The sequence below is a fragment of the Osmia bicornis genome, unplaced genomic scaffold (assembly GCF_907164935.1).
Source record: "Osmia bicornis bicornis unplaced genomic scaffold, iOsmBic2.1, whole genome shotgun sequence".
NCBI classification, from domain to species: Eukaryota; Metazoa; Arthropoda; class Insecta; order Hymenoptera; family Megachilidae; genus Osmia; species Osmia bicornis.
This window is the reverse complement of record NW_025791420.1, coordinates 21,340-36,421: the sequence shown is the minus strand read 5'-3', so window position 1 is coordinate 36,421 and position 15,082 is coordinate 21,340. Positions and strand designations below refer to the sequence as shown.

General features: G+C 50.0%; 2 protein-coding genes across 2 annotated transcripts; both read left to right on the top strand.

The window, feature by feature from the left end:
• Nucleotides 1–8,000: 8,000 nt before the first annotated feature.
• Nucleotides 8,001–10,858, top strand: LOC123989154. Its single transcript, XM_046289830.1, has 2 exons — nucleotides 8,001–8,385; nucleotides 8,430–10,858. Exons 1-2 carry the CDS (start codon nucleotides 8,001–8,003, stop codon nucleotides 10,856–10,858), a joined length of 2,814 nt encoding a protein of 937 aa, XP_046145786.1.
• Nucleotides 10,859–11,099: 241 nt separating this feature from the next.
• LOC123989153 lies at nucleotides 11,100–11,642 on the top strand. The gene has a single exon (XM_046289829.1). The coding sequence runs from the start codon at nucleotides 11,100–11,102 to the stop codon at nucleotides 11,640–11,642; it is 543 nt and encodes a 180-aa protein (XP_046145785.1).
• Nucleotides 11,643–15,082: the final 3,440 nt, after the last annotated feature.

Sequence of the window (15,082 nt, the reverse complement as noted above, 5' to 3'; positions counted from 1 at the left end):
TTGTTCTTCTTCTGCACAGCTGGGCTAGACGTGGCATTTACTGCCCGGAATAATGAGTACAGCTTAGAATAGTGCAGAGTTACCTCAAAGAAAGGGGCCACGGTGTTTCTGCATTTTTATAACGTGTGTACGTGTACGAATTTCGCTCTGCAAGCTCGTACGAATATCTCGGTCGGTAACATGGATCGATAATCCCGTCTTCACCAAATACGTAAAAGTAATCGCTGCTGCGCTGTCTAACCACCGATCCCAGCGCTCGCCGATATTAAATCTCCTAAATTCGAACCGTTACGGCATTAATGCGAAAGCAATTCAGAGAGCGATTATCAAGCGACAGCAACGACCAAGAGCTTTATCTTTACTCGAGTTTAGAGCATTTTTAATTTCAATTCAGTGCCTTGCTCGGCGAAGTCTGTGAATCGTGTAATTGCAAATTAAAACACAAGTGTGATTTTTGTAGTGCTTAATTCACGACTCATTGTGTAAAAATTGTAAGTTATACACAATTAGTGACCGCTAAGCTGTGTCGTTCATCTTCTCCTCGACGCCCACGTCTTTGAAAAGACGGAATCCACGCCTTTTCCGAAAACTCTAATTCTCGCGGAGAACACATTATTTCTATTGTGAATATAGTAATAATGATATTGTTATTAAATGTACACTGATCTGTAGGAAGGTATCAGTATATGACAATATATCTAAAGAAGGTATAGTAATAATGATATTGTTATTAAATGTATATTACATATCTAATGCTGATATAGTAATAATGACATTGTTATTAAATGTATATTACATATCCAATGCAGATAAAGTAATAATGTTATTGTTATTAAATGTACATTGATCTGTAGTAAGGAATCAGTATATTCCATTACATCTAATGTAGATATACTAATAATGATATTGTTATTAAATGTATATTACATATCTAATGGAGATTCAGTAATAATGATATTGTGATTTAATGTATATTACATATCTAATGCACATATAGGAATAATGATATTATTACTAATTGTACACTGAACTGTAGGAAGGTATCAGTATATCACACTATATCTAATGTAGATAAAGTAATAATGATATTGTTATTAAATGTACATTGATCTGTAGGAAGGTATCAGTATATTACATTATATCTAATGTAGATATACTAATAATGATATTGTTATAAAATGTCTATTACAAATCTAACGCAGATATAGTAATAGTGATAGTGTAACTAAATGTACACTGATCTGTAGGAAGTTACCAGTATATTACATTATATGTAATATAGATATAGTAATAATAATATTGTTATTAAATGTACATTGATCTGTAGGAAGGTATGAGTGTATTACATTATTTCTAATGCAGATATAGTAATAATGATATTGTTACTAAATGTACATTGATCTGCAGGAAGGTATCTGTATATTACATTATCTCGAATGCATGTATACTAATAATGATATTGTTATTAAATGTACATTGATCTGTAGTAACGAATCAGTATATTACATTATATCTAATGTAGATATACTAATAATGATATTGTTATTAAATGTACATTGATCTGTATGAAGTAATCAGTATATTACATTATTTCTAACGTAGATATAGTAGTAATGACATTCTTATCTTTATATATATATTTCTTCTGTGCGCGTGTATGTGACTGAACTCCTCTTAAACATTTCTTGATCAGATGCGCAGTTTTCGAGATATATCGAGATATTTAAAAGTTCCAAAGCCGTACTAACATTATAAGCAAGAAGAAACACTGTCCCCCCTTTCTTTGAGGTAACTCTGCACCATTCCAAGCTGTATTCACTATTGCCAGCAGTAAATGCCACTTCCAGCGCAGCTGTGCAGAAGAGGAACGAGAAGAAGAAGAAATATCTCGGAATATGTGCGTGACGCCCCTTTCCTTCGGGTAAATTTGCAAATATCTCGGAAACGGTGTGAGCTATGGCAAAATGTTAAACGACCTTTTTTGTAGCAAATTAAATTTCCTACTATTTACGTTCCATGACGTTTTTTGATCAGATGCGTAGTTTTTCAGATATATCGAGATATTTCAAAGCTCCGAAGCCGCGCCAACATTATAAGGATGAAGAAATATTCCCCGTGCCAGGGTTCGCAAGAGAACAGGTCGGTAAATAATGAGGCGGTGATATGTTAGAAAAATATAAATTTATTCAAAGAATACTGAAGCTACTGGTGGACTACGTGGATACAGGGCGGCGGTCCTAGCCTCGCCGCGCTGGAAGCCGGGCGGTGGTCTCCGGCCTCAGATACTACAATCAAAATATCGTCTGGTGATTAGACGCGTGGAGCTATATTACTTAAGACTAGAGTACAGGTCTTACGTACTACGGTCGGAACCCGGTCCGACACAGAAATTACGCGGAAGTTATGCCTAACCCTCTTACAAACTACTGCGGTCGCTACCGCCTTACAAGCTAAATGAGTACGGACGCACGCTGGTGTACGCGGAGCGAGGGCGCAAGCGGAGCGCGAACGCGAACAATCTAGCGAAGGCGCCGAGGCACTATCGAGTGCCGAGGAAGTCAGGAAGAGGAAAGACCCGATTGGGCCGACGGTATTTTATTCAATCGCGCTGCGGTGTTTCGTGCTGCGGTGGAGTTGTTGCCCGTTTGCCTCACGCGGCTCGTCTTCTCGTACGCCGAGGTAGAACTGAGCAGCGAGCGAGACGACGACCAATCCTGGCCAGCCTGGGTAGCGCCGCGAAGCTGGACGGAATCGGCTGCCAAAGGCAGAATACGGTGCCGTGTAGGCTAGCGTTCGGAATCCCCGCGGAAGCACCAGCAGAGATTATGAACGCGCACTAGCTTGGTCACCACGCGTCAACCACGGGAGCTACAGGAGCTGCCAGGTCGTAGAGTAATGCAATGCTACGGCCCGTTGGCCAGAGATCTCTTCGCCCGGAAACCCATGACGTCGACAGCTCTGGTGATCCGGTCCGGACCTCCTAGGAGGTCCCCTTGGGCCGAAGCCCCGAGGCAACTCATCGATCATCGCATCGATCGGTCCTACTTATAGTCTAATCGCATGGGAGTGGGGATGCCGCCGCGGTGGGGGCCCGCGATGCGCGACGCCGACCTGCGGCTGTCGTCGCACCCCCCTCCTCCTCCGGGGAGAACAGGCGTATTCGGCTGGTCGCGCACGAGTGAAGAAAACCAGGATAATCACCTCAGTATAGACGCACCGGACTATGTTGCCCCGGTGGTCTGTGTTAATGGTCCATCGGCGGCCGTTCCTGGTGAACCGATGACGTCTGACACGCTTGTATATTCTGACGGTGGTTCCGTCCGCCAGGGTGTAGGGAGTGGTGTTCGTAGGATCCTTCAGATCCACGGTACAGGCGGGGAGCATCGTCGGTGCTTGTATCGGTGTGGGGGATGGCGGCCGGCAGTAATTTGCTACAGCCGCGTTGACGACCGCTCCTGCCGTCATCCTGGCTGCTTCCCGGAGTGTTGGTGCCGGATTGCGCATGCCCTGCTCGACCGCGTGGGATGCTGCCGCCGCGGTCCTCTTGGCCGGTGATCTTGGTGCCCGGTCTCCTGGTGCCAGCGGTGCCGGCGTCCGCTTGGGCGGCGTCAGCATGGCCAGTGGTGGCCTCCCGACCGGAGTCTGCACCCGACTTGGTCGGGTGGCCTTCTTCTCCGGGGCCCTGCTTGCCTCCCGGGTTCGTGGCGGTTGATACCCGCACCTGCCTCCTCGTGGAACCGACATTCGTATGAATCTCTTCCACTCCTGTGGTGTTAGGTTCAACGGCTCGTCTTGTGCCCGTTCTCGGAGGGAAAGTCTGCGTATGGCTGCTGCTATTTCTTCTTCTCTCTGCTGTGCAGCCATCTCGAATCTGTGCCGGGCGCTGCTGCTGCTGGCCTTTAATAGCCCCCGGGCCGTGTCCGGCAGAGAGGGGGTTGGTGACGTCGCGCCTCTGCGCGCTGGCGTTGCGCGGTGGCGTGCCGCTGTCGCTTGGCTGCGCGTTGGTTCTGCGCATCTTTGTATCCCTCGTACCGGTCACCGGTTTGAGATCTCTCACGTGGACGTGGTCCACGCGTTTTCCTTGGTGATCTCTTAGATCGAAGATCACCGGCGGAATTCTCTTATGGACCTTAAAGGGTCCGGTGTAACGTTTCGAGAGTTTAGCGTTTCTCTCGTTGGCTTTGCTCGACAGGATGTGCGAGCGCTTCCATACGTGCTCGCCGATTTTCGGTTGCCAGTTCCGCCTACGCTGGTTGTAGTGGCGTTGGAACTCTTGCGCGAGTCGTACTCTGGCGAGGTCTTGGGCATCTTGCAGGTTTTTAAGCCGTGCTGGCCATAGTGTTGTCGTCTTCCGCTGGTTTTCCTGCTGGAAGCTTCCTGGCGGTGTCAATTCACTTCCGGTGTTGAGATACGCCGGTGAGTATCCGGTGGAATCGGGACGTGCTGTGTTATACGCAAAAGCGATTTCTGGTAGATGTTCGTCCCACGCTTTTTGCGTTTTTCCTAGGTCCTGGCTAATCATTGTTTTTATAACCCTGTTAGCTCGTTCGACAGGGTTACATTGCGGCGCGTATGGTGGTGTGCGCCGGTGGACGATTCCGCTGTCGGTAAGAGTTTTTTCGAACTCTTTTCCGACGAATTGTCTTCCGTTGTCGGTCGTCACGACACGAGGTGTTCCATGGCGTAGGATGACGAGTTCTTTTAGCGCTTTAGTGACGGCTGGTCCTGTCGCTCGTCGAAGCGGTCGAAGTTCGATCCACTTCGTAAATCTATCCTGGATGACCAGTAGTGTTGTGTTTCCGGTTTTCGACCTCGGGAGAGGTCCGACAAGGTCTGCTGTGACCATTTCCCACGGCTGTTGTACGTTTGTCGCGTACATGTTTCCCGGTGTAGCTTGCTGGCTTACTTTGTACTCCTGGCATTTTGTACAATCCCTGACATATTTGGTGGCTTCGCGTAGCATTCCTGGCCTGTAATATGCGTGAGCCAGGCGTGCTAGCGTTTTGGCCACGCCCAGGTGTCCGGCGGTCGGAATGTCGTGCGCTTCTTTCTGGACTCTGGTTTTCTGGTCTTCTGGTACGCAGATCTTCCACTGTTGGTCCGGTTCGATCTCGTTGAAGTCCAGCGTGTGTAGGATATTCCTGTATGTTTGAGAATCCGCTCAGCCATGATGGCGCTCACGGTCGATCGATTTATCGACCGGGAGTCGCCCATCTAGGTAACACGTGAGCAAGGGTCTTCCCGAAAACTCTCGCGTCAAGCCGCCATTGAAGATCAAAAATCGATCAACGTGCACGTGCTCACAGTTCAAGTGAAAGTTCAAGTACGTCTCAGCAATCGCAGACGATCAAGAAGGCTCAACAAGACCCACGGAATCCGCAGCAACTCATCGTGCGACCGAATTGCAACAGGTACAGCTCAATTACAACGAGTTTACAATTCAACCGAGCCGGCAACCACCTGTCGACGACGCACATGCTCACGGGACAAATCACAGCAGCGGGCTGAATTTATATAATTAACAGCGCTCTCAGTTCATTGTCAACGCTCAGAAATCGGTATGTTCAAAGCTAATTGTTCATTGTAAATTCATTCCACAACAATTCATCGCCTTGTGTTCAGCTGTTCAAATCAAAGAATCAAGTTAACTCTGTATGATTGTGTTCAAAGAATCTCGTTCATCATTGTCAAATCGCTGCTCAATTCTAAACTGATCAGACGATTCACGTGCTCAAATTTATAGTGTGACTTCAAATAAATCAATTTGCAAAGCCATCCTGCAAGAGTCATTCTTTCCGGCGCAATCCATCCGGGATTTCCACCAATCCCGAACATTTGGTCCTTCGAGCCGGATTGCGCCCTTGCAGGGCTAGGTTTGTTGCAAATTTGGTTCGATCATTGTGCGTTTCAATTGTGTGTCTCGTGTGCGTAACGGTTTCGGTGGTCAGCCATCTTGCTCTCCTTGGCAATTCAAGTTTCACTAACACTCTCGCCACAACAGGTGGCGCTCAGAGCATCAACTCAACTAACTGAAGGGAGACGAATCACAAGACCAGTTCATCCAACATAGATCAGCTCAACACACATCAAGATGGCTCACTCACAAAAATCGACAGAAAAATGGAGCGAGATGCAAGACAGCTCACAGGAGTCCTTGGAGGTGCCAACAAAGACGGCGTCAGCCCGCACCTCACCAGTGCTGGGAGTTCAAGAGAGCGCGCGTCGAACGCCATCACCTCACGCCCACGCCACAAGGGCAAACACGTCCGTCTCCATGCTGGCCAGCGAGCTACAGATCAAGGTGAGGACGCAGCTGGAGCGGATCGACACGGCTCAACGCCTGCTCAAGCAAGCTCAAGAGCGGAAGGGGCAGTTTGCCAAGGACGAGCTCGACGATCTCAAGCAGCAAATCGACGAAGCTCAAAAGGCGTTCCACAAAGAGCACGCCCACTTCGAAATTGTGTGGCCTGCGACGCAGCTCGATCATCCGTGTTTCGAAGAGAACTACTTCCGCCAAATGCAGCGTGCCAGCTCAGATGTGAGGTCGCTCATCGCTCAAGAAAGGACGAGATTGGCGACCCAACGACCAGATCAACCAGCCGAAGCAGGGACCACTCAACCGTCGAATCAGCAATCTCGCCTTCCGGACATCTCACTGCCGAAATTCGCCGGCGATTATATACAATGGCCATCATTTTTCGAGCTCTTCAGTTCAATTGTGCTCAAGAAGGCTCACCTTGACGATGTGGAGCGGTTTTATTACCTGAAAGGATGCCTGGAAGGAGAGCCGCTCCGAAGCGTATCAAATCTCCCGCTCACCGGCCCATCTCTGCACGCTGCGATCGCCCAGCTCAAAGGGCGCTACGAGAATAAGCGGCAATTGGTAAAGGCCCATCTCGACCAGCTCGCCTCTGTGACAGTGTACCACAACGATCCAAAGTCACTGAGTCAGCTCGTCTCCACCGCCCTCGAAACTAAGCAAGGAGTGCTCAACATAATCGAGCCCAGCTCACTCGGCGAGTGCATGCTGGTGCACCAAATGTGCCGCAAGCTCGACCGCTCAACCAAGGAGAGGTGGGAGTCATCACTGGGATCCTCCACGGACTACCCTAGCTTTGATCGGCTCGTGGAGTTCGTGACCTCACGGGTGTGAACTCTGGAGAGTTCGACAGCGGATCCTACAAAGCCAGCTCCAGCCAAGCCAGTTCAACCTAAACCTGCCGCTCAACCGTCCACCTCAAGAACGATGACTCAGCCGCTGCCAGGATCATCAAGATCAACCGCTCAAGGGGCCCGAGCAGTAACAGCTGCGACTGCTCAACAAGAAATTACGTACCCCAACGAACGACCATCGCCGTTCGAACAGTGTGACTGTTGTGGCGAGCGACACTACATTGTCTCGTGCGAGCACTTTCGAAGGATGGCCCTGAAGGATCGAGCCATCTGTGTCAACCTCAACAGACTCTGCTTCAACTGCCTGGGCCGACACAGCGTGAGGGCGTGCAGGTCGACTCAAAAATGCAAGGAATGCTCAGCTCGTCACCACACCATGCTGCATGGCGCCCCGCCAGTGCCGCCTCCACCTGTGTCCGCACAGCAGAGACGCTCGACTCACCAGTCCACGGCCAGTTCATCGAAGACAACCTTATCGTCGGCTCAAACCACTGAATAAGATGCAGGTACAGTCGTCAACAAACCCGCTCATCTAACGCTCCTCGCAACGGCTCAGGCTCTCCTCAAGACCGACTCAACACTCCACAACGTTCGTCTGCTCATCGACTCCGGATCAGAACTCTCTTTCATCTCCGAAGAATTAACCAACCAGCTCAACCTTCGGAGACACCGATTATCCATCACAATAATTGGTGTTGGTGGAATAAAATTCAACTGAAACTCGCGGTGTGGTGGATATCACTCTGCAGTCAACACACTCAGAACAAGCCATCTCGATGCAGGCTCACGTGCTCGCAGCCGTATCGACAATCCTGCCATCGTTCTCAATGAGAACTCCGGACTGGCCTCACATAAGAAAATTGAGGTTGGCGGACAATGCTTTCTTGACTCCACGACCAGTCGATGTAATCATTGGAGCAGATTTCTACGGAAGGATCATCAAGCCAAACATCATCACAGGCTCACCAACAACACCAATTGCTCAACTTTCCATTTTTGGATGGCTCGTTATTGGCCCAGTTAACGAATCACACTCAAATACTAATTATTCACACTTTGCAGTTGTTCAAGACGACCAGAGCAACCTGCAAGAGCTGCTCACCAAATTCTGGGTTCAAGAGGAGTCACCGATGGACATTCCAAGCACGCTCACTCCGGAGGAAGAAGAATGCGAATCACATTTCTGTGCGACTCTCGTGATCACACAGGAAGGTACATCGTTCGCATTCCACTCAAGGCACCAGCATCGCTCTTAGGCAATTCACACAAGATTGCTCAAAGATGTCTACAAAGCACTTTGCGACGACTCTCCAAGGATTCAACATATAACCAGCTCTACGTCGAGTTCATGAAAGAATACGAAGAATTAGGACACATGGTAAAGGCTCCAGATCATCAACGAATTTCATCACGAGAGGCTGAGAACGTTGGGCCTGATGGGGAGATGACCTTGGCACATGATGCTTCGGCATCAGGAGGGTTGAGGGTCTCTTCTGACGGTTCAACACCTCAGACCTCTGCTCATCTTCAACGATATTATTTGCCTCACCATGGAGTTCTACGTCTCGACAGTTCAACAACGAAGCTCAGGGTTGTATTCAACGGATCAAAAGCTACGACATCAGGCAAATCAGTCAACGATTTAATGCATACTGGTGCTAATTTGCTCTTGAATGTTACAGATGTTCTATTTTGGCTTCGCCATTATCACCACATTTTTGCCACAGATATCACAAAAATGTATCGCCAGGTAGCAGTTCACAAGGATGATTGGGATCTCCAGCGAATTCTTTGGATCGATGAAGACCGCAATGTCATCCCTTACCAGCTCACAACTGTCACGTATGGCACAAAGGCGGCTCCCTTCCTGGCGACACGAGCACTCATGCAACTTGTTCACGATGAGGGTCATCGATTCCCTCTGGCAACGCCTTCGCTCACGCATGGCAGATATGTGGACGATATCTTTGGAGGAGCAGACTCAATCTCGGAACTTGTGGAGGTCGCTCAACAGCTGATTGCATTGTGCAACCCGGGCGGATTCCCACTCGCAAAATGGCATGCGACTCACCCCGAATTACTGAGGGCTGTTTCGTCATCCACACAATCGTCAGCTCCCATATCATTTGACGACTGTGCTACAAAATTACTCGGAATTCAATGGATGCCTCAGACTGACGTATTCTGCTTTTCATCAACCTCGACTAATCAACCAAGTAGGTGCTCAAAACGCCTCGTATTGTCCGAAGTGGCTCGGATATTTGATCCATTAGGTTTCGTCTCACCGGTAATAGTACGAGCAAAAATGCTATTACAAGAGCTCTGGCTACACAAGATCAATTGGGACGACCCATTACTGTCTCAAATTGTTTCACGATGGTTCACCATCAGAGAAGATCTCAACAGCTTGGCCAAGCTATCGATCCCAAGATGGTTCAACACATGGAACAATTCATCTGTAGAAATTCATGGATTCTCTGATGCTTCTCAACTTGCCATGGCAGCAGTGATTTATATCACTGTTAGCTCTCCGTCCAACAACTCAACGACGTCACTTGTCTGTTCTAAGACAAAGGTTGCACCACTGAAGAGGCTCACAATACCAAGATTGGAGTTGTCTGCAGCACTCCTGTTGGCAAAACTCACAAAATATGTTCAATCAACGCTCAAGGTAAAGATCAATGCAACGCACCTGTGGACGGATTCTCAAGTTTCGCTCATATGGATCAAATCGCAAGCATCACGTTGGAAGGATTATGTTCGGAACAGAGTCATTCAGATCCAAGAACTCACTCCAAATGCGCATTGGGGGCATGTTCCAGGTACGTCTAATCCAGCCGACTGTGCTTCACGAGGCATTTCGACAGATCAACTCCAACGATTCGAGCTTTGGTGGAAAGGTCCTCCATGGATGGCTCGAAATCAAGATCATTGGCCGGAGCAAAAGGAATTCTCAACTTTAACCAGCGAGCTCGAAGTGAGACCCAATGTCTCACTCTTTGCCTCAGCTCAAAAGCTAAGTTATCATTGGGATCTCATTTATAAATATTCATCTTTTATTAAGCTGTATAGACTGACTGCACTTTGTTTCAGGTTTGGCTCACGGCTTAAGAGAAAGCTCGAAACTCCTCCTGTGATCATCATACCATCCTGCGACATGGAGAAGGCGCAGCTCTTCTGGATTCACGCGACTCAACACTTGTATTTCACCAGCGAAATCAAGACCCTCAACTCAGGCTCAACCCTGCCTGCAACTCACCCCTTCAGTCGCCTCACCGCCTTCATCGATTCACAGGGAACAATACGGGTAGGAGGAAGACTCACAAACACAGCGCTCAGCAGGGATGAAAAACATCCAGCGATCCTCCCACGGGACGCTCACCTGTCGAAGATCATCATTGAAGATGCTTACAAGCGAACATTTCACGGAGGAACGCAGCTCACGCTCGCATATATTGGACAACGGTACTGGATCATCGATGGCAGAGCTCCTGTCAAATCTCACATCTTGAGATGCGTCGTGTGTGCTCGTCAGAGGGGGATTCGTGCTCGTCAGATGATGGGTCAACTACCTCTCTCTCGAGTCACACCATCACGACCATTCGCTCACACCGGGGTCGATTATGCAGGACCGATCACAATGAAAAATTCAAAGGGAAGAGGCTCGAAAACGATCAAAGGATGAATCTGCGTGTTCGTATATTTCTCCTCATCGGCAGTTCACCTCGAGGTTGTCAGTGATTACTCAACAGAAGGATTTCTGGCAGCCTACAGAAGATTTTCATCGAGACGAGGGATCGCTCACAAATTGTACTCTGACTGTCGTACAAATTTTATTGGAGCACAGGCAGAGCTCAAACGCCTGTTCACGTCCAGTTCACAGGAGCACCGACAGATCGCAGCTGTCAGCTGACAGCACTCAATGAATGTTCAACCCACCAGCTGCTCCTCACATGGGAGGAAAATGGGAAGCTGTGGTGAAATCGATCAAGTACCATCTCAGGAGAACAATTGGTGAGCTCTTACTAACATTTGAAGAGTTTTCCACTCTCCTCACACAGATCGAAGCGGTGCTCAACTCAAGACCATTGGAGCCGCTCAGTGACGATCCCGACGACATCTCTGCGCTCACCCCAGGACATTTTCTCATCGGCTCAGCACTCAACACGATACCAGAACCATCACTGCTCGAAGTTGCACCAGGTCGGCTGTCAAAATGGCAGCTGATTCAGCAAAGGGTTCAGGATTTCTGGTCTCAATGGTCTCGACACTACCTACAGAGACTTCAGTCAATCTCGAAGTGGCACCATCCATCGAACGATATCAAGACAGGCTCGTTGGTGCTGCTCATGAACGAGCATCTTCCACCTAGCAAATGGCCACTCGCAAGAGTGATCGACGTTCACCCCGGAAAGGATGGTCTCACCAGGGTTGCAGCTGTGAAGACTGCAACCACAACTCTTATCTGACCGATAACGAAGCTTGTCATCCTGCCGATTTCCTCGTCGATCAGTTTCTGCATGGCCGGGTTGCGTGGTCGGTACCGCTGCTTTATCGGTGTTGTTTCCTCGAGCCGGATCTCGTGATCGATTAACGGGGTGAGCCATCGTATCCCCTCGAACGCTCTTTTTTCGCGCCCCAGGAATTGGTCTAGCTGCTCCTGGTCGGCTGGAGTGAGCTGTGCTAGGTCAATTGGCGCTTTTACCGTGCACTGGACAGGTAGATTTGTCGGCTGGTTCTGGTGGTCTGTCCTGTCCACGCGTTGTTCTCCTAGCCATACTTGCAGGCCCATCCTGCGTAATAGGTCCATGCCGATTAGCATAGGATAGGCTAAATTTGGCATAACGTAAAATTCATGTTTTCTATGCATGCCATTGTAAAGTACCTGCCCCCTATAGCTGGCATAGATTTTCATCTCCTGACCATTGGCTAAGGAGGAGGATAACTGGTGGTCTTCTTTCTCCCATCCGGCCTGTTTGCAAGCCTCGGCCGTTTCGTCGCTAATGTACGACACGGCGGCCCCTGTGTCGAGTAAAGCTTCTACGTTACTTTTGCCTACTCGGACGGCGATAATTATCCAGTCGTTTGCAACGGCCGTTGGCCGTTGATCCTCGGTGATCTTGCAGTGGATGGTGTTCTGGTCCTCTTCAGGCTGGCACTTCTTTCCTTCCGGTTTCTTCTTCTTTTTCTTCTTTCGGCGTGTGATGTTATCACGCGGGTCGGGTTCTTCTGGGCTGGTCAGCCGGTTTACTGGGGCCGGGGTTTTCCGGCCCCTCTGGCGTTTCCCTGCCTCGGACATAGGCAGGTTCGCGTCATTTCGCCTACTTTGCCGCAGTAGGAGCAGAATCGGACAGCCGAGTTCGGGCACTTGAATCGGGCGTGCCCTGATTGCCCACAACGCCAGCAGTGCGTTTCTCGACTATAATTGGCCGCAATTTTGCTGCCGCGGGGTTGGTTGGAAGGTCCCGCGGCTGGTTCGCTTGATCTTGGAGCGCGTCTCTCTTCGGCCTTTGGTGTGCTGGCTCATTGTGTGGCGATGAGCTCGGCCACATTTTTTGCTCGGGTTATCAGGTAACTGATATCCTTGAGCTCAAATCGGTTGATGTAGAGCTGCAATTCTGGCTTTAGATTAAAGACGATGGCATCGAGGAGTTCCTCCTCGGTGTACTCTCCTCTGCGGCGCATTAACGTCGTTATTTCGTTAATGTAGGTCCTTATCGGTTCATCTGGACCTTGTTTGCGGGCGGCGATTTGCTGGTCCAATCGCCTCTTTTCTCCGGCTGGTACGGAGAATTTTCGTAGCTATTCCTGGAGTTCCGGCCACGAACAAACTTTGTTCGCTGTATTCCTGTACCATATTTGGGCTTGCCCTCGTAACAATTGGGTGAAGCCGGTACGCATCTGGTGGTCGGTAGGGCCGTACGCAGCTTGTAGTTCTTCCAACTGCTCCAGGAACGGGTACGGGTCTCGTCCGTCAAACTGGCAGTACCATTTTCTCATTATCTCCATCGTTTTTGACCGGTCTTCGTGGTGTCTGGCGGCTGGTTCTGTTGGAGCGGATGGCCCTGCTGGAGACGCCGTCATCTCGGCGTTCGTGTTTTCCCCGCGGTTCGGTGTTGATGTGGCCGCGGTTTGACGGCTTCCGAGGTGTGTGTTCGGAGCCACTCACGGGTCATCTCCGCGTGGAATTCTTCATAGTCTCGGGTACGGTCGAGTTCTTCCTTATATCCCGGCTCATCGTTCGGTTTGTCTGGAAACTCTTCCTGGTGTTCTCGGACGTAGTCTGCCAGACGCGTCCGGAGCTGGACCCATGTTCCCAGGGTTGGCTGCTGTAGTCTGCGTAGCTCGCTGACTACCTGGTCCTTCTTTAGGCGATACACCCAGGCGACGCCTGCCATGTCGGTTTGCTTCCTCGGAATCGATTTGGCCAACTGTTAACAGCCACTGGATCTGGCTGGATTGACTGTTTGCAGTTGCCTTGTCGAATTAGTCGGCAAATTCGGGAAGGTAGGCCGTCCGTGGTATATCCCTCTGGTCTGGTCTTTTTCAGCTCGGTCTTCTAGCTGGATTCGTTTTCGGCTGGTGTTCTCGTTCTGGATTCTCGTTCTGGATTCTCGTTGCTTCGCTGTGTGTTCGCTTCGATTGCTCGGTAGCTTCTGTTCTGATATCCGTTTGCTCGTTCCTTATATACTAAGTCTTAATTCTAGTGGCTCCACCGTCCTGATTCCGAACTGGTCGGGCGCCATGTAACGGGGTCGTACGGTACGGTGCGCACGGCGTTGCGCACCGCGGTCGGTTTCCCCGTGCCAGGGTTCGCAAGGGAACAGGTCGGTAAATAATGAGGCGGTGATATGTTAGAAAAATATAAATTTATTCAAAGAATACTGAAGCTACTGGTGGACTACGTGGATACAGGGCGGCGGTCCTAGCCTCGCCGCGCTGGAAGCCGGGCGGTGGTCTCCGGCCTCGGATACTACAATCAAAATATCGTCTGGTGATTAGACGCGTGGAGCTATATTACTTAAGACTAGAGTACAGGTCATACGTACTACGGTCGGAACCCGGTCCGTCAGAGAAATTACGCGGAACTTATGCCTAACGCTCTTACAAACTACCGCCTTACAAGCTAAATGAGTACAGACGCACGCTGCTGTGCGCGGAGCGAGGGCGCAAGCGGAGCGCGAACGCGAACAATCTAGCGAAGGCGCCGAGGCACTATAGAGTGCCGAGGAAGTCAGGAAGAGGAAAGACCCGATTGGGCCGACGGTATTTTATTCAATCGCGCTGCGGTGTTTCGTGCTGCGGTGGAGTTGTTGCCTGTTTGCCTCACGCGGCTCGTCTTCTCGTACGCTGAGGTAGAACTGAGCAGCGAACGAGACGACGACCAATCCTGGCCAGCCTGGGTAGCGCCGCGAAGCTGGACGGAATCGGCTGCCAAAGGCAGAGTACTGTGCCGTGTAGGCTAGCGTTCGGAATCCCCGCGGAAGCACCAGCAGAGATTATGAACGCGCACTAGCTTGGTCACCCCGGGTCAACCACGGGAGCTACAGGAGCTGCCAGGTCGTAGAGTAGTGCAATGCTACGGTCCGTTGGCCAGAGATCTCTTCGCCAGGAAACCCATGGCGTCGACAGCTCTGGTGCTCCGGTCCGGACCTCCTAGGAGGTCCCCTCGGGGCTGAAGCCCCGAGACAACTCATCGTTCATCGCATCGATCGGTCCTACTTATAGTCTAATCGCACGGGAGTGGGGATGCCGCCGCGGCGGGGGGCCGCGGTGCGCGGCGCCGTTCTGCGGCTGTCGTCGCCAACACTATGGCCCCTTTCTTTGAGGAAACTCTGCACTATTCTAAGCTGTATTCACTATTCCGAGCTGTAAATGCCACTTCCAGCGCAGCTGTGCAGAAGAAGAA

What these genes read in the sequence shown, in the direction of transcription:
- LOC123989154 (XM_046289830.1), top strand. Translation starts at nt 8,001, where the DNA reads ATGAGAACTCCGGACTGGCCTCACATAAGAAAATTGAGGTTGGCGGAC. An exon ending in TCTCGTGATCACACAGGAAG is followed by an intron (nt 8,386 to 8,429) that starts GTACATCGTTCG and finishes CATCGCTCTTAG; the next exon opens with GCAATTCACACAAGATTGCT.
- LOC123989153 (XM_046289829.1), top strand. Translation starts at nt 11,100, where the DNA reads ATGTTCAACCCACCAGCTGCTCCTCACATGGGAGGAAAATGGGAAGCT.